Here is a 25,649-nt window from a genome sequence, read left to right as displayed (position 1 = left end):
GTGGGAGAGGAGATACTCTTAGGCACTGGAGCAGAAATTCTTTTGCAGGCTGTGGTGAAGACTATGATGAGGCAGGCTATTCCCCTGAAGCCCACTGAGATCCACGGTGCAGCAGAGATCACCTGCAGCCCACGGAGGACTCCACATCTGAGCAGGTGCCTGAAGGAGGCTGTGACCATGCTGGAAGACATACTAGGGCAGCTCATGAAGAACTGCAGCCCATGGGAAGGTCTCATGCTGGAAAAGTTGGGAGGGACCTCACGCTGGAGTAGGGGAAGAATGTGAGGAGGGAGGAGCAGCAGAGACAAGTGTGATAAACTGACCACAGCCCCCATCCCCCATTTTCTTGAGCCACTCAGCCAGAAGAGGAAGAGAAGGCTGGAGCTGAAGTTGAACCTGGGAAGAAGGGAGGGGTGGGGGAAAGATGTTTCAAGGTTTGTTTTTATTTCTCATTATCCTTCTCTGACTTTTCATTGACAATGACTTAAACCAATTTCTCCAAACCAAGTCTGGTTTGCCTGTGACCGTACTTCCTGAACCTTGTGTTATACCTTTTCTTCCCCATCCAGATGAGGAGGGTGAGTGGTAAGAGTGCCTTTGGTAGGCACCTTGTGTTCAGCCAAAGTTATCCCATCACAACATAACCTCCTTTCTCCACTGAATTTTATTTTAGTTTCCATATTGTCTCATTTTTTTTGTTCTGCACAAATGAACTATACTCCGGAATTTGCTTCATGTCTCCTAATTCAGTGACAGGCTACAGAGGTAATAGTGGATTTAGTATTTCCTTCTCTGTAGTTGCCAATTCTCAGCTTGTGATATACTCTTTGACTTAGTAAAGAATCTCATTGCTTGGTGATCTTGCCTGGCTAGGTATCACCCATTCTCACTCTGTTCCATCAGGAATTCCCACAACCCCATCACACTCTTACCTTTCTCAAGTAAACAAGACCCAGCTCTCCCAAACACTCCTACTACCATAGCTCCTTGTGCTCCAACTGATACTCATGGTAACATCTGAAAGCAAAAGCAGCAACACAGATGCACGTCAGCCAATACCTGTGACACATCCACATAGCTCAGCAGTTTTCAGTTGTTTGTCTAGCAGCTTAGCAGCCAAAATACCCCTTTGACATGAAAACTTTGAGAAAGAGAACACAAGTTACTACAGTTACATCCAGGCTATATGGTCATTTTAAGAGACTAACTTCTGTTGATGGGGATTGTTATTACCAGTATTTTTAAACAACTGAACAAACTACCACTGTTGCTCTTAATGAAGGCATACCTCTCTCCAGCCCAGAACACAGGGCTCCCACATTTACACAAAAAGTATATACACAGATTTAAAGACACATATATAGTCCAGTTTTCTTTTAGGTGTATTTCAGCTGAAGCCAAGATCTCAGTAAGGAGCATACAGAACTGGAAGAGAAGTGTCAAAGTCGCTGGGCCATCCAGTCACATAGCAAACCATTAGCTATACAACTGCATAATGTAGACAAGTTTCACAAAAAACCCCCTCTAAGTTTACAATGCATTCAACACACATAATTCTAGGAAACCATAGAGCCAGTTTCAGCAAACCTTTTTTTTTATACCTTACATAATGCACTGAGGCACAATTAGAAGTGAAGGACTGTGGCCACTGCCAAATGGCGGATCTTTTTAAGAGACAGAGAGATGACTGTTTATATATCTGAGGTATCTAAGTTTGTGTGTCTGTCTGTGAGCATTTCCACATGCATGTGCTCTTTGTCTCTAGATGCAAACAAACTCCAAGTATGTATGTCAAAACAAAAAAGGTTAGAACTTAAGACACTGGATTTAACACTAGTCATCTCATCACCAGTGTTGAACTCTCAAGCACTCTTTAAGGTCACCAGCATGTTAATAACAGTAATAGCCAGTGGAAAAATAGAGGATAGTCAACAGAAATGTGTATGTAAAGGAGACTTTGAATGACTAACAACCTTGTGACCAGAGAGATATCCAGTTTTTGTTTCAGCACACTACCCTTTTCAACTTCAACAGCTTCTGTGTCATCTTCAAAGCAAAACAAAGCTTTCTAACAGCCTCTCCATAGTAATGAAGATCAGCCATTGGACTTGTGGAAGAAAGTCTCTTGCCCTCCTCTTTACAAATACAGATTTCAGAGTACAATAACACATTACTCGTTAAACGTAGGCATAAAGAGTGAAATCTACACAGACCAGTAAATCACACGTTAATTCTGTCTTCATGATACTTGATTTACAAAGTTCAAGTATGACTATTTGTGGTTGATGGTGAGAATTGTCTACACTTCTGAAGATAGTAGAGTAATTCTGCTCCTCAAAACCTGCCTCCATCTGCTCTGTTTCACAACGCTTTCTGGAAAGGAACATCTGCAGTGCTTGGGTGAGTAAATTTAGAATTCAAGCTCTCACTACCTAAGTTTTTCCAAAACAAAATATGCTATAGCCAGAGCAAAACTCCACAAGTTCAGACTTAACCAGAGATCAGACTGCCACATTTCTTTTTAATATATACAACAACCAAAGTCCACTTCCCCTTCTTTCATAAGTAGTACATTCATAACAATAGCAGGTTGCTTCATGTGCAAAAGTCTTTCTTGGTAACACCGTAAAAAAAAGTTCTGAGCCCAGTTTTGCAGATCATACAAAATCCTCACAAGGAATCCAAGCAGTTGAAGCAAGACAGCATTTTGTTTACTGGTGCTGAGAATCACTTTCACATCCCAGAAATGCGTCTCCCAGGACATGATTCTTCACCCTCAGCCTGCTAGCTGTATCTTCCATTGAGCACTCTGGACAGCCCTGGAGAACACATGACCTGGTTTCCCCTCTCCTAAGACTTTGTAATAGCGCTCCCATCTTGATGTCGCTGCTCCAGTGATAACATAAAAAGCTTCAATGGTCACAAGAATGCTGAACATAATAATCTGCAAGAGGCGCAATTCAGCCCAGCAAAGGATTTTTACTACACTTTGAAATTTGTTCCTTCAGCAATAGCCTTGAAAAGGACAAGCTTAATTGGCCTGGGAGGTAGCAAAAGCAAGGAAAAAGCCTGGAAAGCCATGAGAACAATCCAGGAGGTTCCAGCATGACTCCTCAAATGAGCTGAGGGGAGCACAAAATTTTTAAACACAAGGAGCGGCAAACCCAAGACAACAAGAGTTAGGCAGAGCAAGGTAAAAGCTTAAAATACAAATGTTTTATAGGAAATGACCTCTGAATTTCACCACATGGACTGACTGCAAGGAAGAGGCAGCTGACACACACACTCCAAAAAAGGTACCACATGGGCCCCAATGTGGCTGAAAATTTCTTTTCCGTACCACACATAGCTGCTAGGAACTTCAAATTTCAAGCATCTATAAGCTGGTGCTCTACATAAGAGAACAGGCAAGTGTATTTGTAAGCCACAATTCTCCAGATGCACTGTGTCTATAATCCAAGAACAATGGGGTTATCAGACTGAAATACTCATACTGACGAGTTACCCTGTTTCTCAAAATCGGACAAACTCTCCCAGAATGAGCATTTCAAAGGCACTTTTATGTCTGAGAAGACCATCCTTGCCCCTTTGGATATAGTGACTAAGTTAGCATAGCATAACTTTCTAGCACAGACAATCCCTAAGCAGTAACTCCAAAAGTACTGCATAATAAATATCAAAGCATGTCAGTGTACAGATATTTAACAATACTCATAACAAATGTACTATGCAGTTTTGAAGTATGCTCATCTATTGCTCTCTAGAGAGTTCATAAGACCTTTCATGGTTATTGTAGACCTTCCTCCTAAAGAGATTCAACAAACCTTAGACAACATTTCTTCTTCAAATTGTGTAAAATCTTTAATTTTGATCTTTAGAAGATCAAAATTAAAACCAGTCCAGGTGGCAATCATTCAGGTATCTCTTTGCTGGACAATCAACCCTATTTTGAAAATCCATAGGGACATAAAAGGCCATATACTAGACATGGTGCATTGAAAAAAGAGCTCTTGTACAGTGTTGTACAGTGGTAGAATGGTATCTTATGTCTTGTCTTCTAATTGCAAACTATTATACTGCTCCTTTATCTGTGTTGCTACTTGAGACCAAAAAAACCCAAAGGGCTAAACCAGCAGAAAATGGAGAAACATAAAGGTACAGAAGAGCTAAGTTGCTAGAAACAGATACCTCTCTATGACATCAGTCGCAAACAGAAAATGCAGCATCCAAGAAATAACTGATAGGAAACAAAAACTTGATGTAATGCAGAAATGTAACACTACTACAGAATAATAAATGAAACAAATGGCACAACTCTTTGTTTTAAAATGCTTTAAATCCACTTTTGCCCCAACCTAGCTGAAGACTCAGTAACTCCAGAACACTCTGGCATCGTTTGGCTTCACTACCCACCCTGCCACATAGCCTCCACGCAGCCCATAAACAAGAAATACAGATGATGCTTCACTTAATTCACAGTAAACAAGTCCATAAGAACATGGACAACTCACTTACTTTGAAAATTCTCTTTTATGGCACAGACTTTTTAAGAGTGATCCTCAAAGAAATCAGTTGTTACATGAACATCAGAAATAATGAAAATCTGTGTTCATGGACTCTTGTTCTGTACTTTTATGTTTTCTCCCTTCAATAACCCAGTTTGCCTTCAAATCCTTACAATTCCCATTCCCTGCAATTCCTTCGGTTTTCCTACTCCTCGAGATCCTCCATTATTTCCTATGTCCTTGTAAGACAGACCGTACACTGCAACTGTTTGGAAACAAAATACTGTCTAACTGCCCAACAACTACCTATGTCCATGGATCAATATGTCAAATGGAACAGCATCAGATCCCTTTAAGCTGTTTGCTTCAGAGAGCAGACTATCCACTACTTAACCAGTGATTTACTAGAAGTCTTTTTAAAAACCTAAAAAGCCTCCCTCAAGTTTGAAGCTATTTACAGAGAAACAGGACTAAGTTAACAAGTATGACAGCTTTACTTAAGAATGCCAATTTCACTTTTATGTGGAAAGGCAGCCTGAGGAGGTCAAATACCACAGTTTTTCACTCTTCTCCTACTTTCTGCTGTGTTCATATTTTATATTATTGACTGAATTCTTGTTTGGACCATTCTCTCTTAAAAACACTACAGAAAATTTATACACTAGTAGAGTCATCATATCAGAAAGACTGGTTTGGTAAAGACTAACAAAAAAGGATAAAAATACATCAGTGAACATATTCTTGTATTTTTTAGACACCCTCCAAGCTTGGAAACCCCTCCTCCCCCCATTGCTGAACACATCTCTCAATTACTTTATCTGGCATTTTCTGAGAGTGTACCAAGCATGACAGCAAAGACAGGACCCAACATGCCCTATACCTCTAGGACTGAAAAATAATAAAAATTAAAGTGCATACTTTTGTCTGTCAGATGAAAAACAGACTGTTTTTCATAAACCAGCAAGTAAGTTAGGAAGAAGGGCTGAGAGGCAGAAATGTAGCTCTGCTTTAAATACAAAGAGCTATTGATGCTTTACCCAGAAACATTCATACATTAAATACGCATCACAAAAGGTACTGTTGGGTGTGTGGGGAAGAAGCATATGAAAAAATCAGAGTTAAAAAGCAGTCTCACAGGACTGAGGTGACATTTGTACGCCAAAGCAAATTCATCACTTCTGACCATGTGCAACTAAACCAGTCCCAAATTGCTGTTCCTTCTCTATTTACAATGCCTGAAGCAGGCATCCCCAGGCTAAAAGTAACACGCTCACTACAGAGTCATAGAGGGTTATTCAGGCTGCAAGAGACTGCTGGATACCCCGTAATTCAATCCCCCTGCTCCGACCAGGCCAGTTTAGAGCTGTGCCTTGCCTGGCTAAGTTCTGAATCTCTCCAAAGTTGTAAGGTCCCTAATGTCCACAGTTCTCTGCTTCAGAGCGAAGAAAGGTTCTTCCTAATAACATCACATATTCAGGTGTTTCACATATTCAAGTGTTTCAGCCTGAGCCCTCTTCCCAGTCTCTTGCCCTACCAGCAAGCAAAAGTCTGGCTCTATCTTTACTTCATTTGCCATAAGAGGAGGACAGACGCCATTGGGATCTCTCAGTCAGGATCTCCTCTGGGCCATCTCTTCAACCAGGCTGTCCAATCTACCTCTCCTCAACGGTGCCATGATGCAGCCCCTACATAAGCTTGCTGCCCTCGAGCGAGCTCACTCCACTAGGTCAGTACCTGCCTTTTCCGCAGAGCTGCTACCCACCCCTTCCACCCGCTCGTGGCACAGAGCTGTTCTGCCCCCATGCAAGACTCAGCCTTTGCTGAATGCCACAGGGTCGCCAACTCTCCAGGCTGTCAAGGTCCCTCTGAATAGCACACGGGCGCCCCAACATACTGACAGGTCCTCACCATATAATGCAATCTGTGAGAGAGCTGAGGATCACTATCCCACCAGAGAGATATGTTGTTCCATAAAAGGGTTTTTTCCAGGTTTGAAAGGTGACACAATCCTAGTCACTATTTGTAATTTTTACCATATTTACCACTTTCATAGGTCTTCCCCTTCATATTCAGAATGCCTTATGAAATAAAAAGCTGCCAAAATGCAACAAACTCTTTAAGTTATTTTTCCTCAGTGTCCAAATTATTCATTAGTAATATTTTTTTTGTATCTCATTGCATAAAAGCAGAATCAATACCCTAAGGGCACAAGAGATTGACAGTGTTTTAAAAATTGAATTAAGTTTTAATAAAGAAAATAATATTTTTCTATCTCATCCACTTTTTTCAGTCCAACTCAACAGGCCCCTATGAAGAACAACATCAAACACATCTTGAGTCTCACTTTCTTGAAATATGTCCCTGCCGTATGTACCCCAGTTCACTGATCTTTACAAGGATAATCACATATTTCTTAAGTTTGAAGACACTTGTCACACTGGTGGCTAAAAGCCTTCACTCCCAAGCCTCCAAAAATCAAAACGCATTTCTGAAACAACTCAGAAGACTAACCCGTACCCAACCTCCAAAATAATCTGCAAAAGCAATTTTCAGATAATATCATAAACACTTTATGTAAACTTGCTCAAAAACACACACGAACCACAATGATCACAGACTCACAGGGTTTCTGTGCCAAAAGGCTCAATATCCTACTACTAAATCTGCATGATAATTCTTTCCAAAAACTACTGCTTACTCTGCTTGGCTTTGGGCCATTTCAACTTACAAAAAGGAAAAAAGTGATGCCATGGAAAAGATCTATACAGAAAGCCTGCACACACCAAAAAAACACAGATAAACACATTTTTAATGGAAATTCAAAAAATCACTTCAAAATGTCGACTTGTAGGCAGGGAGGAAAAAAAAACCACCACAATTCAGATCCCTCAAACATTTGCACAGGCTCTTAATAAAACTGGAAGTATCCATGTGCCTAAAAAACAAAACTTCACAGAGCAAGAACCCAAGCAGAGAGTAAACACAAATCTCTAATATTTTCACTCTGGAACCTGAATATAGTTTAGGTGCCAAGCAGCAAAAGATAAAGAGGTGATAACTTTCAGCTGTGCTGTAAAAACAGGCAGCAAATGTTTTCAAACTGTATGTTGCTGTTCCGTGGTGCAGGTTCAATCATACGGCACAGGAGCTGTTCCAAGTATCCTCCGACAGACCGAACTGTTCCATATACACAGCTAATGTTTCTAGCCATACTTTGTGGTTTAATAGCCATTGCTCAGGCTCTTACACAACTAGAAGTCATGCAAACAAATAAACTATTTAAGGGTAGTCTTCCTAACAGGGAATTTTCCAGGCACGCAGATTATGAAGTATTTTAATAAGATTCACAGAATTCATACTTTACTCCTCCACAAGCTGGCAGAGAATTTATAACGTAACAATCTTCCTCATACCCTCCTTCCAGAAAAATGTGCACAAGCACAAATCACATTTTTTCGAAGCAGAGATCAGTAGTATTACAGGAAGAAGTGCAATTCCACCATTCATAAAGGGTATCAGAAACAATCATAAACACCTCAGTTTAAGCAATGTTCTTAACTGATACTGGCTGCACACCCTTGTGCTACAGTTGTGTTCCTTACACAGAAGAACAGAAATTCAGTTAAAGACTTAGGTAAGTTTTTCAGGGGGTTATTTTGCTGGAATTTTGTGGGGTTTTGGTTATTTGGTGGTTTTTAGGCTTGGTTTGATTTTTGTAATTGAAATGCTAGAGTATGTTTCCTTTAATATTTTAATTTCCCATTTGGGATTGTCCTAGAAGCTGGTGACCAAGTCCAATTAGAGATGTGAGCTTTGAAATACTACAATGTTGCATTGAAGGCTGGTTATTATGACAGCCCATGTTCAAGAAAACCACACCAGCTGCCAGACAATGCAGCAAGCAACACAGATTATTTGTGTAGATGCAGAACTTCAGTCATTACAAAAGACATTAGAGAAACATCTTGACATACCTTCCCACCAAGAGACTGATAACAGATGTTACTTTTTCATGCATCATGGTGGCAAAGGGCTTGCATGACACATGATGCAGAGACCCAACCTAAACACAGTGCCAGGGATAATGGGAACAGCAACTCAGGAGCATAGAGCTGTGATGCCAGGCTCTTCACTGAGAAAATCTAAGGAAAATTGTTTTAAGAATGAACATTTGGAGCATGTGTGTGCATTTCAGAAGCTCAGAAAACACAGTATATCATACTTGCTTAAAATAGTTGTGAAAATACCTATGACTTACTGTTTAAAAAACTTCCTGCATCTTTCCTTAAGTGAAGTACGCATTCTTTGCCCTACATTACACATCAAGCAACTTCCTGAAGGAAGCTTTATTTTAAGTCATCAAAGCACAAGAACAGTATTTTTCCCATCAAGAATGGAGGGTCTTTTCTTTATGCAAGGAATTTCACCAAGCATTTACTGTACTTCACGTACACAAACAATAAAAAAATGGTTTAGAACAAGCATAGAAGAACGCAACCAGAAGGTGTTAAAAAAAAGGCATTAAAAAAGCCATAACATAAAATAAACAAAACCAAGTAAAACAAAGGTGGGGGAAAGCAGTACTATCGTATTAAAATATTCATGTAAAGGGAGCTCCCGGTGTGCCATGGTTCAACCCTGACTAAGCACCAGCAGCAGCCCTCCATCACTCTCCCCCTTTGCCACTGGGAGGTGAGCGGGAATCAGGAAAGGTAAAACTCGTGGACTGAGATAAGAACAGCTCAGTAATTGAAATAAAGTAAAACCAAAACAGCAATAATGATACAGTATTATAATTATAATTAAAAGGGAGATGAGGGGGTGGGGGGAAAGGGGTGACCCAGGACTAAAACCCAAGAGAAACAAGTGATGCACAATACCATCACTCATCACATGCTGACTGATGCCCAGAGTGCCTGCAAGGAAGAAAATTAACTCTATTCCACCCAAAACCAGAACAAATTTGTGCAAAATTCATAACACTCTCTCTTATTCTGGTACCCTACCTTCCTGTTAACCCGTCCACATCTTGCATCACATGAACACTGACAACCCTTACATTTAGATGACACATCTCCATTTGAACTTCTAATATGAAGCAGATGGCATACAAGACCATTTAAAATACCTAAGGTGCAAGACCTAACAGAAAAGGTGCAAAGCTATTGGTTGAAAAAGGTTTAAAGCCTATCTTTTTCATGGAAAAAAAGAAGAAAGAAAAAAAATTGGTCAGAAATATTTTGTCTGCATGTGGATTTCATTTTGCCAAGATAATTTGTGGGGGAAAAAAGGGCTGTATAAGCAACAAAATTAAATATAAAAAGGCAGAGAAAAAACACCTGAACCCCACCATTACTTTTTAATTGAACACAGCTTTTCCAAGAATTTACAATGTTATCAATCATGCTTATTAATATTCTTTAAAGCAGTTTCCCATTTTAACCTTTCTGTGACAAGGCAAACATATTTCTCAAACTCATTAGCATGATGGCTTAGACCAAAAGGATAATTCTGATTATTTCATAAGCAGATGTTGCAAAGCAGAGCATGCATTTCCAAATTAAAGACATATCTATGGTCTTCTTGCTATTATAAACTGAAATTTGTACTTTAGAGAATATTCTGGATTTTTTATTTCCATGCTTTTGTATATTTTACATCTAATATATGGCAGATTAGGAAAGGATCAAGTTGTTCATACTCTATGAATTACAATTAAAAGAACTGTATATTAATTTTATATTATGTATTTTACTTAAAATAGATTTATTTCAGTCTCACACTATCCTTAAATACTTATGTTGGGGGTGGGGGGTGGCCGTATATCAACACTTGCTAGCATCCACTTGAGCTGCCTTGATGCTGGCACCCAAAAGGCACACCTCCAAAGAACAATTTCAGGCCATAAAATTATAATTTCCAGTTCCTATAAACACTACAAAGTAAAAATGAAATAAAAATATAGAAGTGATAGTCACAGAGCATGGCTAAAAATAAATGCATATTATCTGAAAATAATTGTTAAGGAAGTACATTTGCATTTATTTCCCAAATTAATCCTATAAATATGCAACTCATATCTCTTATAACCAACTTCTTGAAACAAACATTTATTATATGTCTGTTAACATTAATTCTGCAATTACTACAATCTATTCAAAGTACAACTAATTTATGTAAAAAACAAAGCCTCCTATCTTCCTTTATAATTCAAAAGTAGCAAAACTAACATACCAACATTATAATGAATAATTCTGATATACTAAAGGTAATTGCAATCTCATGTCCAAAACAGATCATGTTCAAACATGCAAAGTAATAGATTTACAATATTGTGGTAATTCTAACCAAGAAGTACCATCAAGCCATTTCTTTACATCACCCTTTGACCAAATTAAGATGGAGATGCTCCAATGATAGTTTCTGGTTTTGGTGGGGCTTTTTTTTGTTTGTTTATTTTCTCTTTAATCTATCAAAATCAATTGTTACTCTTGAAAAGTCTCCACATATTGAACACACTTCACTTGTTCCTACCAAGAAGCTATCTTTCCATCTCACTTTATTTTATATGGTTATAAAGCTGTGAAGGCATCACCATGTCATAAATAAAAAAACTAGCATCTATCTCCAAGCATGCCAGAATTAAATATGACTCTCACTGTAAAGCCACATTAACTGCTCTCCAGTTCAAGAATAAAACCACAAATACCACACAGAGATGGTATAACTATGCACAACTACTAAAAGCACAGAAGTTTGTATGTGTCAATATGAACACACAATTCTATTACAGCTGCTCAGCATATACAGCATTAAGCTGTGTATTAATTCAGATTTCTACTGCACTTTACTGATTCATACAATCTTTACAAGAAGTCCAACTTCCCACGTTCTACAATCAACTATGTTTGAAAACTGGCACTAATCCTTTTGGCAGAAGTTTCAGCTTCTCCAAACTGAAAGACTTAGCAAATGCATAGCTATCTGCCAAAATAAGCACCTTCCATTACCCCTCTTAATATAGGACTTAACCTCGTGTGCACCTTAAAAAACAACTAAACTAACTAAAGACTTAGCAACAGAAGGAGAAAAAGCAATATTAAATAAACTATCAAAGCTCATCAGGTGACATCCAAAGAGCTGATATGAGTAACAAAGATGTTTAAGAGCAAAGCTGTTTTCGCCAGTTATGGACATAACACTGTATCTTAAATAGAGCAAAAAACATTCAAAAGCTATCTTTCCTTTCCAGATGTTGCAAAACCTGAGAACACCAATACAGACCTTAAAAACAAATAAACAAAAAACAAATAAACAAAAAACCCCAAACCAAAATAAAATGCAAAAACACTAAGAATTTCCACTACAGACACCCTTTTCCTAGCTGACAAGTCCTCCTCTAGGCGAATTACTCTTTTTCACCAAGGAGATGTAGGTATCCCAGGAGAGGCAAAAAAACTTTATGGACAGTGAAATGCCTTTTAAGATCAGGATCAATTTTCTGAATGAAGCAAAGAATCAGCAGCATTTCTAGTCCAATATCCTTTCACATTTGATAGTCACGAATGGCGACTTTCTATTCTGTTGACACATACTGGAAAAAAACACAAAAGAAACAACAGCAGAAGAGACCCAACCATCACTGAACATTTTTCTGCTGGGAGAAAAGACATAGCAAACATTCTCTTAACCTTGCATGTAAACTACAGCAATTTCATTACCCCTCGATGTTTTAAGATTAGATCACAATACAGGTTTTTATTGAAAGTCAATATATTATGATCAAGAGTACGACTAAGAGGATGCTCAGCAAAACAATCCAAGTTTGGCCCTGATGCCTGAGTTTAGTGCATCATTCTTTTCCCTGGTGACAAATATTTGACTGAAAAAGGTAGACCTTCACGAAAAGACTTTCCCTTTGGAGAAAAGGAAGGAAACAAGCAAGGAAACACTTCTCATGCCCAATCTAGAAATCTCCTGGCTTTGTCTGAAAATTATGACACTATTTCAAAATTAGAAGAGGATTTACATATCATACTATTTGAAAATGCTTCATGTATTTTTGAATGATGACTGGCCACAAACATTCACCTGCTACTGTGACCTAAGTATACTGTAAAACTTAACCTTTCAATCTGGGTGTCTGCAAGAGCTCTTTTGAGCAAAATCGTTACAGCTATTGCAATTACCATTAAACGCGGGACTTTTAAGGGCTTTTAAACTAGTGCTAGTGAATACCAAAACTTCAGCACAAACCCAAAAAAGGCCCTTTTGGAAGAATAAAAAGTCCACCATTCCCTAATCTAACACTAAGGTCTTTGTACACTAGGCCTGTGAAGAATTCATTAAATGATAAAAATTATAGTTCTTTCTCCACCATGACTTTCCAAATCACAGAAAATACAAAAGCTTTTATCTCCCAACAGTAGCATACTAGGTCAATTTGTTTATAGGATTGCTAAGAGCTTAAGAAGATTAGGAGAGGTTTTGAGATCAGGCTTTAAGATAAGTTTATCATCTACACCAGGAATGTCCAGGCAATTTTAAAACAAAAAGTTGAAATAGATCTTCATCAGGTAAAACCTCCTTTTCCAAATAACCTATACTGGAAAAATATTTTTCTTCAATGTATTTTATTTGGAAGGCCTGGGAGAGACTAATCTGCCCCGTGTACTGTGTGGTCTCAGGACACCGAAAAAGCTGCTTTTGAACTATGTAACACAATGCAAAGGTAAAAATTCAAGTTCTCCCTCAACTGTCTGCATTGTAATCCTTTACTATGTTGTCAATCACGAATTTCAAGAGGAGCTTGTCTATAAAACCTACTTCATTTCAGAGCAAGATTTCTATCAGTATAAACACCCATACCATAGACTCTGGTAAATCACCCAACTAAGTGCCCAAGACATAAGCACCACTAAAATACATTCTAAGAAAAGACTTAATTAGACACCCCGTTTCTTCACCCTCCAGGCCCAAAGAATGATGTCTTGTTTTCTGACCTTCTCCCATACCACTTCCTAATTAGTAACTTCATATATGCATAAACAACTTCATTCTGGCTGCCATTCACAAAGAACAGCTTAGGAAAACATCTAAGGCCCTGATCCCAAAACCACACAGACACGCGTTTAAATATAAGCATGTGGGAAACTCTAGCACAGCCTTGGAAGCGGCTCTTGTGTTTGACTGTAAACAAGCACACCAACCCATATGTTGGGACCATAGTCCTGAAAACATCGAAGCTTCAGGATGAATGAACCACATGTGCAAAACCAGCTCCTGAGAGGGACCCTCCTGTGGGGGCGGTTTCTAAGAGGAAATCCAAGAACATGTCTATAGGATTGACGATGAGAGCCCCGAAGACACTCAAGAAGGGTCTCACAAGGCAAGAACCTGACTTGCAAATAGCATTTTGGAGCTCCACGCAGGAACTTGATATGACCGGTCACTGTGCTCCGTGAATTCCCGCAGTTACCGGCAGCCCGCTGCGAGGGGCGGAGCCTGGCTCCGGGCACGGACACGGACACGGACACATCGCCCCCTCTCTCTCTCTCACACACACACACACACAAAAATCCTTCCAGGAGCGGGGCACAGCCGGCAGGCTGCAGCAGGCCGGCGGCCGCTGCGCAGAGGAAGGAGGGCGGCAGAGCCGGCGAGGCCCCAGCGCTGCCCAGGGCACATCAAAGTGTGATGAGGCGCAGGAGAGAGGACGAGCGCGCACGATGCCCCGCACGGCGCAACCCCTGCGGCTGCGCCGGCGGGCAGGGGCGCGGGGCTGGGGAGCGCTGGCGGCAGCAGCGCGCAGCCGGAGGCGCCCGCCCGAGCGCCAGCACTGCGGGCCGCCCGCGCTTCGCACCGCCGCATCCCGACCGACCGTCGGGGAAAGAGCCGTCGCTGCGCCGGCCACCGGCGCAAAGGCGGCCCCGAGCACTTCGCTGCCGGCCAGGCGACACATGGCCTGCCGCCAGTCGCCGCCGCGATTCGCCACGCCGTGCTCAGAACAGCGGGAGTTTGCCCTCCATCCCATCCCGTCCCGTCCCGCCCCGCCTGTGGCCCCCACCCGGGGACGGACCCCGGGCGCTGCGGAGGGCAAGTCCGCGGCCCTGCGGGCCGGCTGCGCTGCCAGCCGGGGGTGGGACGCCCGGACCCAGTCCCCGTCCCCCGGGGCCCCTCTCCCGCTCACCTGGTGGCGGGGCTCTGACGCCCGGGGCGCCGCGGGGTGCGCCGTGCCCGGCGGGGCTGCCCCGGCCCTGGCTTCGCGCTCCCGCCTCCGGCAAGCTCGGCCCGTGGAGGGGCGGCGGCGGGCAGAGGGCGGCGGGCGGCGGTAAGCGACCGGAACCGCCGCTCATGGCGAGTCCCGGGAAGCCGGAGCGGGAGCGGACACGGGCGCGGGTCCGGGGGAGTGCCGGGAGAAGGGAGGCAGCCGAGGGGGAGGTGGAGGCGGCGACGGCGGCCCCAGCAGCGGGGGAGGAGGCAACGGAGGAGGCGGGGGGCGGCGGAGGGGAGGAGGAGAAGGCAGGCAGGAAGGGGGCGGCGGAAGAAGCCACCCATCTGCCGCGCCGGCCCGCCTCGCCGGCCTGACGGAGGTGCCGCTCGCCGCCGCTCTCCTCGCCGCGCGGAGCGGCGCCGCGGTCTCGCCGGCGGGCAGGGGCAAGGAACCCGGCGTCGGGCTGCGCCCCGGGGGCTGCCGAGCGGGCGGCCACCGGCATCGCTTCCCGCTCTGGCCGGCCGGCGGCAGCCGCCGCCCCGGGAGCAGCCCCACCGCGGGCACGGCGGAGCGGTCAGCGCCAGCGGGGACGCGTGGGTGGCTTGGGCGGCGTGGGGAGACTCCGGCCGGGGCGCAGCTCACCGCCGGGCGGGGGGAGACGGTGCCCAGTCGTGCCGGCCGCTCCAGCGGAGATGCTGCTTACTGCTGCCGCTGAGGAGGAGGAGGAAGTCTCCCCGCCTGCTTCCTCCCTCCCTGCCTCCCTCCTTCTCTCCCTGCCTCCAGCCCCAGCGGCCCGCCGGCAGCCCGGCGCCTCCCCAAGGCCTCTCGCCGCTCGCAGCAGCGCTGCCGCAGGGCGTGACGACCCGCGGGGCGCGCACAGGCGCGGCCGCCCCGCACTGCGGTGGTGCCTCCTCGGGACAGAGGGAGCGGGGTCCGTTCAGGGGCCCCCGGCGGGCCGCGGCCCTCCCGAGCAACCCCTGCGCACAGAGCCTGGAACCATCCTCGCCCTGTCCCGCGTTCCGTCTCCGCGGGCACGGGCACCGCCGCGGGCCCTTCGCCCTCGCTGTCCGGTTCCGCGCCCACCGAGGCGGAACGGCGCTGCGGGGACGGGGGCGACAGCCGGCGGGCAGGGGGCAAAGGTCGCGATCGACGGGCGAGCCGGCCCCCACAGGCACATGTAGGGAGCGGGGACCGCCCCATCCAGGCGTCAGCGGGGGGCGGTGGGTACTGGTCCCTCACAGGGACACACCGCGCCTGCCGGTGTATGCAGCAAAGTCAAGGATGTCGGTAAAGGGATAGGTTAAGGACGGGGATATCCTTAAGCTGTCACGATGACGCCGGTTTATTCCTTCGTTGTCAAATGAACAACATTCTAACAAATGCGTTTACATGAGAAGTCACCAGGAACGCAACTAAGAGTTTCTCTGGAAGTGAGGGAAATGCCTCTGTGCGTGCGTCCGTGTGTCCCTGAGATGCGGAGATACAGCTGCGTGTGCAGTGAGCCCAGCGGGTTTGGTTCTTCGGAAGAGTAGAATAGTGGGGAAAAAACCACATGCATTAACCAAGAAAATTCACAGCGAAGTTTACTACTTAGAGGGGTGTACTTGCTGTCCTCAGCTGTACAGCAGTAATTCTCTGAGATCTAAATGTGCCGACAGAGAATTCATTTCATTTTGCACATCACAGCAGTGCTGCCTTCTCCTGTGCAGTGCTGTGACTGGGAAATGTTTCTGCAAATCCTGCGTTTGCCAGCATTGCCCCACTGTGCCAGTCTTTTCCCTCATTCCATGTCATTTGGTTGAGGTTTTCATCCAGTGTGGGAGCAGGTGACCGTGACTCCCCAGAGGATTAACAACTCTGGGGTTTGTAGCAGGCTATTGATATGATTCTTGTGTCCCAACAATTTAAGGTCATTCAAAACCTTTCAAGATTTTTTTGCTTAAGCGTCATGGAGTGTTAGTTCTCCAGCCCTGAAACAGGAAACAACTTGAACAGCTCCTATCTCCTGATTCTATGGAACATGAGGGTCTGAAGTATCTTCCACTTCACCTTTCCGAGGTGTCTGCACCTCTTTCAGATTGCTGCTCTCTGGCATGCACATGCAGCCTGCATGAAGCTCCTGGCAGTGGACAGCTGGCAGAAAATGATGAACAGAGCCATTATTGCTTTTATGATGATTCATTTTTCACTCACTTCCTGGGGGGAAGTTGCTTTAAAACTACTCCCATGCTGAAGGTAATGCCTAAAAGTGCGCTGTCGCACAGACTTCCTTTTTTGTGAGCCCTCCAAAACCAGCAAATTTGAATACTAATTTTACACTACAGGAAAGGTGTGAAAATAGCACAGGTCCTTCAGCTAAGACAATCTTTTTAATCTTCCTGTATGTAGATTGTTTTCCAGAAATAAGCGAAGCTATTTCTTGCAGTATGAAGCTACTTTAACTATCAGTCTAGCACACACTCCAGGCTACCGGCTGTCTGGAAGTTCAGGAAGGCTGTTTTCTGTGCAATTTGGGGCAGGAGTCTTGCAGCCGTAACCTGACAGTGGTGGTGCGCTGCACTTCATTTTCTTCTGGAGCTTTGGTGTTCCATTTTCCTGTTGGTTCTAAATTTAAATAAAGCCTTTTCAAGGTAACACCATTGCAAAAGCTAGATCCAGATTTTTTTTTCTGGAGTGTCATTTTACTCAAGTAGGATAAGAGATACTACCTTTAGTCTAATGCCCTATTAGGGTAAGTAACACATTTGGAGAACAGGCAAACTTTTAGCAATGTACAAATATCCTTTTTCAGATCTACTTAAGGTCTTCAGGTACTTAAAGACAAGGTTTTATCTAAGGTTTCAAACAACTGTTAACTCATTTTTCTAAACAGAAACATACTGATGGATATCCAGAGTTACTCCTTGGTAATTTATATCAAACAGATCCAGGGAAAAGTTACAAGAAGCTTTTTTTCCCCCCCTTTGTTGTAATTTTTGTTTTAAAGTTTACAAATTTGAAATGCTGCAATGATCAGAGAGCCACCACACTCAGTATTTTAGGCTTCTTCTTGCTTCAGGTGAATTCAGATTTCACTGGTTTGAGTTAGATCATTACAAGAAATCTGACACTGATGCAAGCTCTTTGCAGAACAGGAATGCTTTTCTCCCAACCTCATAACCAATTCTGCCTAAAAAACAATACAAAATTGGAGTCTAGGTTTCCATACCTCTCCCAATGATCTGGAAGAATCAGTTACATGTATGATTTTCAGGGTTCTTACTGTGATACAATGTTGAAAACTCTGAGATTAGATATATTGTTTCACTAAAAATTGACAAAGTTAAACATCCACTGTGCCCAGAGTATCTCTTAGATGCTGGTAGCAGCTGGAGTGGTGTAAGCCAGACTTAGCAATGGGATGATTTCTATCAAGAATCCTTCATTATCTCTGTTTTGTTTCTATTGGTGCTGCTGAAGTGCCTGATTGTTAGACAGACATATAGAAAAAAATTTACTGCAAGTAAGTCTGGCAAGATTGAAAAAACTCATTATGGACCTTGAAAATTGATATGATAACTGACCTGTGGGATCCCTCAAAGGCACTGGGGAGTAGTCACCTCAATAGGTGAAACAACCTGTAACTCAGGTGGACATCATCCTCATGGTTGATGTTTACTACAGGCCACCAGGTCTAGGGGAGGATGTTAATGAAGTGGTTTTACTTCAGCGACAGGAAGATTCACACTCCAAGCTCTGATCCTGATGGGGAGGCTTCAACCACTCTGAATTTGCTGGGAAGGCAGCACAGCAAGCTGTAAGCAGGCCAGGAGACTCCTGGAGTGCCTTGAGGTCTTAATCCAGGTGATAGAAAGCCCAACCAGAGGAGAAACTTTACTACAGTAATAAGAATAATAAGAAGGACTTCTGCAAGTATGTGGTCAGAAAAGGAGACCAAAGAAAATGTAAGCCCCCAATAAATAAGACAGGATAACTGGTCTGATACAGAAAAGGCTGAGGCACTTAACATTTTTTTGCCTCAGTTTTCAGTGGTTAACTCTCTTCCCACATCTCTCAAGCCCCTTGCACCTAATCTAAATTAACCCTTCTTTGATTTAGAGTAACTCTTCTCCAATAAGTTTTGATTTGTACGGAAAAAATTTGCAGTTCAAATGAGTATGAGAAATACAGTGTGGAAGGCACAGTGCAGGCAAAAGGATAGGTGGTTTCATCGTGCATTTTACTTTATCACTGGCAGGATGTTTCTCATCCTTTCAGTTGGTGCTCTGGATTAAGGCTGATAGTCAGGCTCTATGTAGAGTACAAGAGTTTTGCCCTGTGGTCACACAGGTTTCTCACAAGAAACCCGGGTAAAACAACTTCAGTCTTCTGAATTTCTTATACTCTAGTCTTCAGTTATATTAAAATGCACGTCAAAGGGGGATGTTGTGAAGTCCTTCCGTGTTACAATGGAGAGTATGGTGTTGTTTGTAGTAGATATTGCAGCTTTATCCCACACTGTAAAACACCATGCATGCATCCCTCTGTTTCTGAACAAGTAGTAGCAGAAATATGGGCCAGCTTTTTCAAATGACTATTACACATGGTGGCTAATATTTAAACCCCATATGATGTTACATGATTGTCATAGCTACTGAGTAATGGTTGCAGAGTATAGCCAGACTGAGCAGAACATCAAACTGAAGAAAAGTAGACCCACTATTGCAGTGTTGAAGTGCAGATGTAAAAGCTAACCTTTAGGGAGTTAGACTCCTGGACTGTGTTCACTCACCTCCTGCTCAGATTTTGGCTAGCATGTATTGAAGGGACAGTCATGGGTGGTCTCATGGGGAAAGTGGGAAAAGGTGCACCACACCATTTGGCCCACAGTTTACCTCATGCAAATACATCCCTGGCTGTCAATCTGTTGCAAACAGCTGCTCCTTTATCCCATAGCAATCTAGTTGATACTTCACATTACAAGTTACCTTCTAACGCTATCTGTCCTGTGGATTGATGAAAGAATTAGATAATTGAATTGATATGATTTTGCATTGATATTGATAGAAGAACTGCTATCATGAATATTATCCTGAATTGATAAAAGGAGTAGAGGAGTGGGGAATTGTTATCAAGTCTCATTCTCCCTGTGTAGCTGCCAGTAAAAGAAATGTCATGGCACATGGCAACTGACAGTAGATTACAGAGCCTTGAACAGTGTCCCTGAACCACCCACTGCAGCTGTTCCCAGGAAAAGTGATATAGTTAATATTCTTAATGAATAAGATGCATGTACTGAACAACACTAGCAGTATACTTTAAATACCTTGTTGTGGTATCCAGGAAATCAGGAGAGGATTCAACGCCTATCACTGAAAAAACACTGAGTCACTTTGCTGGACTTTCAAGGGAAAAGAATAAGGGAGACTGTGGATACTGTGAGAATGAAACTAGTCATTACTGAGGCTTGGATACAATCCAAGACTTAGTCTTCTTTCTCCTCCACTAGGAACTGATAAATGAACAAGTGAAAGCTGTCATTCAACCTGCATACCACAGAAAGTAACTATCTAGAAAGTGTACTAAGCATTCCCTGGAACTTTATGAATACACAGATGATGAGGTGCTGTAACTGGAGACAATGTTGACAACATCTAAAAAGGTAGGATGCTTCATGTATCCGGCAGTGGTAACCCTTGCATTGAGAAATCTTGTGTTCTATCATGTAAACCCACAGAAATTGTTAAACTCTGCAGTAATTTTGACCATGAGGTGCAAATATCAAAAATCTCACATCAATGCCAGTAGAATTCTGGACTTTAAGTTGGCCTGTACTCTTAGGACCAATATGGAACGCAGCATACTCTCAAATTGAAGAACTAGGAACCTTAAAAACTAGATATGGAAAGGCTATTATGTAACAAAAACAAGTGACTGTTGCAATCAACCATGATACCTGCTGGAACTTTTCTAATCGCAGCAGAAATTCAACAAACTGCTGGATATCATTGGTGTGATATTTTTGTGGGATTCACACCACCTGCATCCGGCATGTTACATTTTATATTACATCCTATGATCATTGTATTATTGTGTTCTATTTTATTAGCTTTTTTATTCTTATGCTGATGTGTTTGCTTATTGCTTTTCTCTCCATGTTGAAATTATCTCACATTTAACGCATCGGTTGTTAAATGATTGCCTGCCAGTGAGAATATTATGTCCTTCCAGATGTTGCATCATAGGGTATTAGAAATATATTTATAATCAACAGAAGACCTGCAAGGACTACTTGAAAGCTAGGTTTATCTTTGCTTATTCACTGGCAGGGCTACAGAGCCTGGCTAGAAGGAATAATCAGTATGCAGTCCTGAACTGTGGTCAAATGTCAATTTTTAATTTTTTTTTCCACAAAATGCCTTTAAATATCATGGTACCTTCCCTAAAGACTAGAGAGGTCCAGGAATGGAACAAGCAGATGTTTGATTCAGAGCAGAAGGATTATCAGTCATAGTGAATGGAGTTTAGTTACAGAGTGAGAGGAGGACAGGCTAGAGTAATACACCTTGAGCTAGAGCTTTGACAGAACATTAGAACTGGTGGTTTTGTTTAGGTGACAGAATTTATTGTCTGCCTTGTTTAATGTTTCACTGGTTTTGTGTGTACATTCCCATCAAATACACACGGAAGTAATTTCTCGTATCCCAGGCTGAAGTTTCCTGAAGAAATAAAACTAGAAATTTAAAAAACAGGTTTGAATGACAGAAACCATCATTAGTGGCTGTGTGGGTCTGAGGCACAAAGAGAATTTACAAGATGTCTACATTCAGAATTGACAGGCTCTGACTCTCAGTGCCTCTGGAGGCTGCATTTCACTCTTAGGCATATTTAACAAGTAGTAGAGAAATTTCCCATTCATCCACCAAAACCAGAAAACACACCTACAGAGGGACTAATTATACTGTGACATTTATCTCCTTGCTTGACAGAGCTACATATTTCATTGATGCACGTGCTTTTTTTTTTTTTTTTTTTTTTTGCTTTCACATGCTGTATCACTTCAGTGAAAAGAAAGGATTCTGCCAAGAGAGCAGTAGAACATCTGTCTCTGTTAATGGAGAACCTGGACTGAGTTTCCTTCTTTTCTCCAGTTAGACCCCAACAAGTGAATTAGCATTTCCATGTGAATGTCCATGTGTACAGAGAAGCAAATCAAGGATGAGGTGGCAAAGATTGACGTTGCTTGTTTTGACTACTAGTCTTTGAAGGCTTTGTTATTTACAAATCAGAAAATACTGACTAGAAAATTATCAAATTCAGATATTGTCACCAATATGTGCATATACATACATATATATACATACATACATACATATGTATATGTATATACACTTATATTTATATATGCATCTACTATGAAGTTGACTGAGGACTGAGACAGAGTCAGAGGCATTTGTACTTAAGCCTTTAAAAACTTTTGAAATCTTGATGGAGTTAAGACGACCTCACCACCTTCTGGAATTAGTGTGAGATTCTCTAAGCCAATTCATTTTCGTGGGTTGATTTAGGTTCAGGCTAAGGCTCCCGCTGGTGTTTGGTGAATGGCTATAATGGGGGGACGGGGTGTTTGTGTGTGTGCATGAGCACATGTGGATGTCCATGTGTACAGTCTGTATAACCATTTTCCATCCAGAGTGAGTTTATGAAAAAACAAACCTGGATGCAGAAGGAAAAAACCCCAGGCAATTCCAGAGTCTATTTGTCAAGGTATACAATGGAAGAAACTAAAAGAAGACTTTGTGGTAAAGTGTTGGCTGACATATGAGCAAAGAAGATGGTAATTGATCGTCGTTGTGTTTAGGCAAGTAAGACTATATTACTGAAGAATGCACAGCTAATGACTGCTTCATTGTACTCCTTGGGGTGAATTAAACATGTGTTTTTACTTAAGTATAAAGAGATCTAATGGGAAGAGCCTTGGACACAGTCCTGCTGTCACTGATGGTTCTCCAAGGAGTCTACAAAGATGCAGCATGAGCTGAATCTGAATGTACATTTGCACCTGCAGCCACCATGTGATGGTTGGCATGGAGCACCTCAGCCCAGCATTGGGTTAATTCTCCAGCAACTGTTCCACCTACCAGAGTGGCCCTTGACCATTTGAATTACATGGTCCCGCAACATCGCACTGGAGCATTTCTGTTCTCATCAGCAAGGGAACCTTCACTCCTTTACATGGTGGTTGATCTGTTTTTTGGCATTCCTGCTTCCAGTCATTTTAACCAGTTCTGCAGTTAAGTCTTCTTGTGAACTACGCCAGGTAATTCCTCTGTCACAAATTGCTATTGCTGAGCAGTTGCCATTTGAATTTTTCCTTCATGACAAAAGTCCCTTTTGGTTTGATCAGGGCAAATCATCCACGTGTCCCCAGACTGGCTGTTTTAAGACTAAGGCTATAGAAGTGTTGTACATATGCAACCATGAGGAATGTACATAGTTCTGTGGGGTGGTAGAATTTATTGTCTGCTATTACTTTCAGATGTATGAGACAGAAAGACCCCTCAGGTGCATTCAGTCAACATGTGGAGACAGTTAAGCAGTGAAGTGTGCGATAGTTTAAGTGTGCTCTGTCTTACCCAATTTCTTAATGATCTCTCTGTGGAGAGCCCTATTTCTTCTGTAAAATCATCTCCAGAGCATGGTGCTGCTTATGGTTTGGTTGAAGGAGGCAGGACAAGGCTCTAAAAGGAGGCTCCCTCACTGGATGATATGCTTGATATATAATGAATATTTTAATTTCTCTTTGACTGAGATGTCTTTCCCTCCTGATCAGTACAATCCTGCCATATCTCAGGATAGTAGATTTTCTGGAGGAGTTTGGCCAAACCAATGCTGTTATATTACTGTCAGCATGTTATTGATCTGCTCTTCCACTGAGCCCTTTTAAAGCCACTTGGCTAACCAGATGAAAGGGACACACTGGGGGACCACAACTCTTTGATTAATACCTAAAACAAAATGTCATTTGTGGCTTTATCAGTATGGTTTATGAGTAACATAATACAACAGTGGCTGGTGCTGAAACAGATTGAACAGCTCACATCCCTCAGATGTTTGTGAGAAGATGTTTGTTTGCTGGCATTTGATTTGCACCAGCCTAGAGTGACTGATAGTGCAGGGCAAGGTATTATTGTAACAGATAGCAGATAGATCATAAGTCTGCATGTAGCAGAATTGGGAGTATGCAAGTTTCTGAGAGGGTTTTGTGACAGAACACACAATATATCCAGACAGTGAGGGACAAATACTCCCAAGCATCAGCTTTCACTTGTGTATCAATAAGAATACAAATCTTCCAGGGTCTCCAAAGGTCAATTTCTTGTTTCAGTGGTCAATAAGATATCAAAAGAGAGTCCAGAATCACTGTGTCAGGCATGGATATAGGAACATACATATGCACTAACATGTACAAATACAGCCAGAGGCATAAAAGGATGAAACAGAGTCAGGATATGTAGAAACGTCATAATCTCTGAAAACTCCTCTGTAAATAAGATGTCAGTCCTTTTTTTTTTTTTTTTTGAAAAAGAAAGAAATCCAAAAATGCTTTTGCCAATAAGTAGTCATGATCGCTGCTAAGTGGGACACAAATGCCACTCTGCTTATTGCTGCTTCTTAGCTCGTCACTAAAAATGGCCAAGCAGATGAGTGCTGCTCTCTGCAAAATGCAAATTCCAAATCTGCACTGCTGGCTATAGCTTAATGCTAGGAACTCTAGTGTTCTTCATGCTTTCAGCACATAGAAGAACATCAGCTGTGTGAGGGACTACTGTTACAGTCTTCATTTTGAAGATGTGGGCTGATTAATGCAGTGAAAGCTGCTTACTCCCCCTCCTTCTCCTGTCCTCCATTCAGGCCAAGCAAGATCATGTTCTGATGAGAAACTGGAAGTCATTGGACAACTCTCCTCACATGAGAAGCTTATTAGTCTTCCAAACATTAGAAGACAGACTGCATTTTAGTTGATTAAGCATTAGAGGAGTAAAGAAGTCCAGATAGATGGAAAAGATTTATGAAAGAAATTTTTTGTTTTGTACATTGGTGATGATTGTAGATGAAAGACGCATGATGGAGCCCTGTTTTGCTGGAGCCTGCTAATGGGAAGTGGTGAATGGATACTTTGGTTTTCTCTGCTTGCCTGAGCAGATTTTGCTTTACCTGTTAAACTGTTTTTATCACAACGCATGATTTTTCTGCCTTTAAGTTTTCTGATTCTCTTCTCCATCCCACTGGATGGGAGTGGTTATGTGGGGTTTGGCTGCCTGCCGGGGTCAGCCCATCACAATCTGCCAACAGTAGGCTAACTGCCATGGTATCTGAAGTGGAGGGCTTTCAAACAAAGTAGAAGAGCCATAAGACATGGATATATGCTCTTTTTTTCTGATATTGCTAATTTTAACTTTTCATGCAGCTCTGTAACCTCTGAGCAGAAACTGTGACTTTTGTCTGCAGACACTTGTGCAACTACAGTGACATTCTGGCAAACCACTGGTTCCAGATTCTTCAAACAACTTCAAAGCTGTTTTCCTAGGTAAAAACACAGACCCAGACCACAAAGTAGCATCTCCTCTTGCTTTTTGTGGTGAACAATGGCACATGCTCTTCACATTTTCTTCATCAGTCTTATTAGTTCAATTCCGTCACATGTGCAGGGGACCCCTGAAATCTGGCACTTGCGGCTCAATGGTCTGTTGAGCCTTGAGGCTCAGTGTGAGTGCTAAAGAAATAATTCCACAAGTAGCCTCATATACCTAGTGGGATTACCTACTCAGGACTCACCAAGAGGGAGCTTTATAGGCCTGCCTACCTCTCTCAAAAGTAAAAGATTTAGCTGGAAATGCTTAAATGCCTGCATGATTCAGGCATCAAAGATGTTCAGAGATGTTAAGGTC

General features: G+C 42.5%; 1 protein-coding gene and 1 long non-coding RNA gene across 4 annotated transcripts in view; one reads left to right on the top strand and one right to left on the bottom strand.

The window, feature by feature from the left end:
* Window positions 1-14,995, bottom strand: part of RNF38 (ring finger protein 38) — a 104,349-nt gene extending 89,354 nt beyond the window's left edge. Inside the window, exons 1-2 of one of the 3 annotated variants that reach the window (XM_039567112.1) lie at window positions 14,695-14,752; window positions 933-1,017 (exon numbers count right to left, since the gene is read on the bottom strand). In XM_039567112.1, the coding sequence (XP_039423046.1) occupies window positions 933-981 (49 nt within the window). In that variant the 5' untranslated portion in view covers window positions 982-1,017; window positions 14,695-14,752. Of the gene's footprint in view, window positions 1-932; window positions 1,018-14,694 lie in introns of all 3 variants that reach the window. The other 2 variants (XM_039567111.1, XM_039567110.1) reach the window with 2 other exon arrangements.
* Window positions 14,996-15,214: 219 nt separating this feature from the next.
* Window positions 15,215-25,649, top strand: part of LOC109144656 — a 29,064-nt gene continuing 18,629 nt past the window's right edge. The window contains exons 1-2 of the long non-coding RNA XR_005603840.1: window positions 15,215-15,291; window positions 20,207-20,359. This is a non-coding gene — a long non-coding RNA (uncharacterized LOC109144656). The remainder of the gene's footprint in view (window positions 15,292-20,206; window positions 20,360-25,649) is intronic.

Source organism: Corvus cornix, chromosome Z, assembly GCF_000738735.6.
Source record: "Corvus cornix cornix isolate S_Up_H32 chromosome Z, ASM73873v5, whole genome shotgun sequence".
NCBI classification, from domain to species: domain Eukaryota; kingdom Metazoa; phylum Chordata; class Aves; order Passeriformes; family Corvidae; genus Corvus; species Corvus cornix.
The sequence above is the reverse complement of the archived record's forward strand: the minus strand, read 5'-3'. Positions and strand labels throughout refer to the sequence as shown.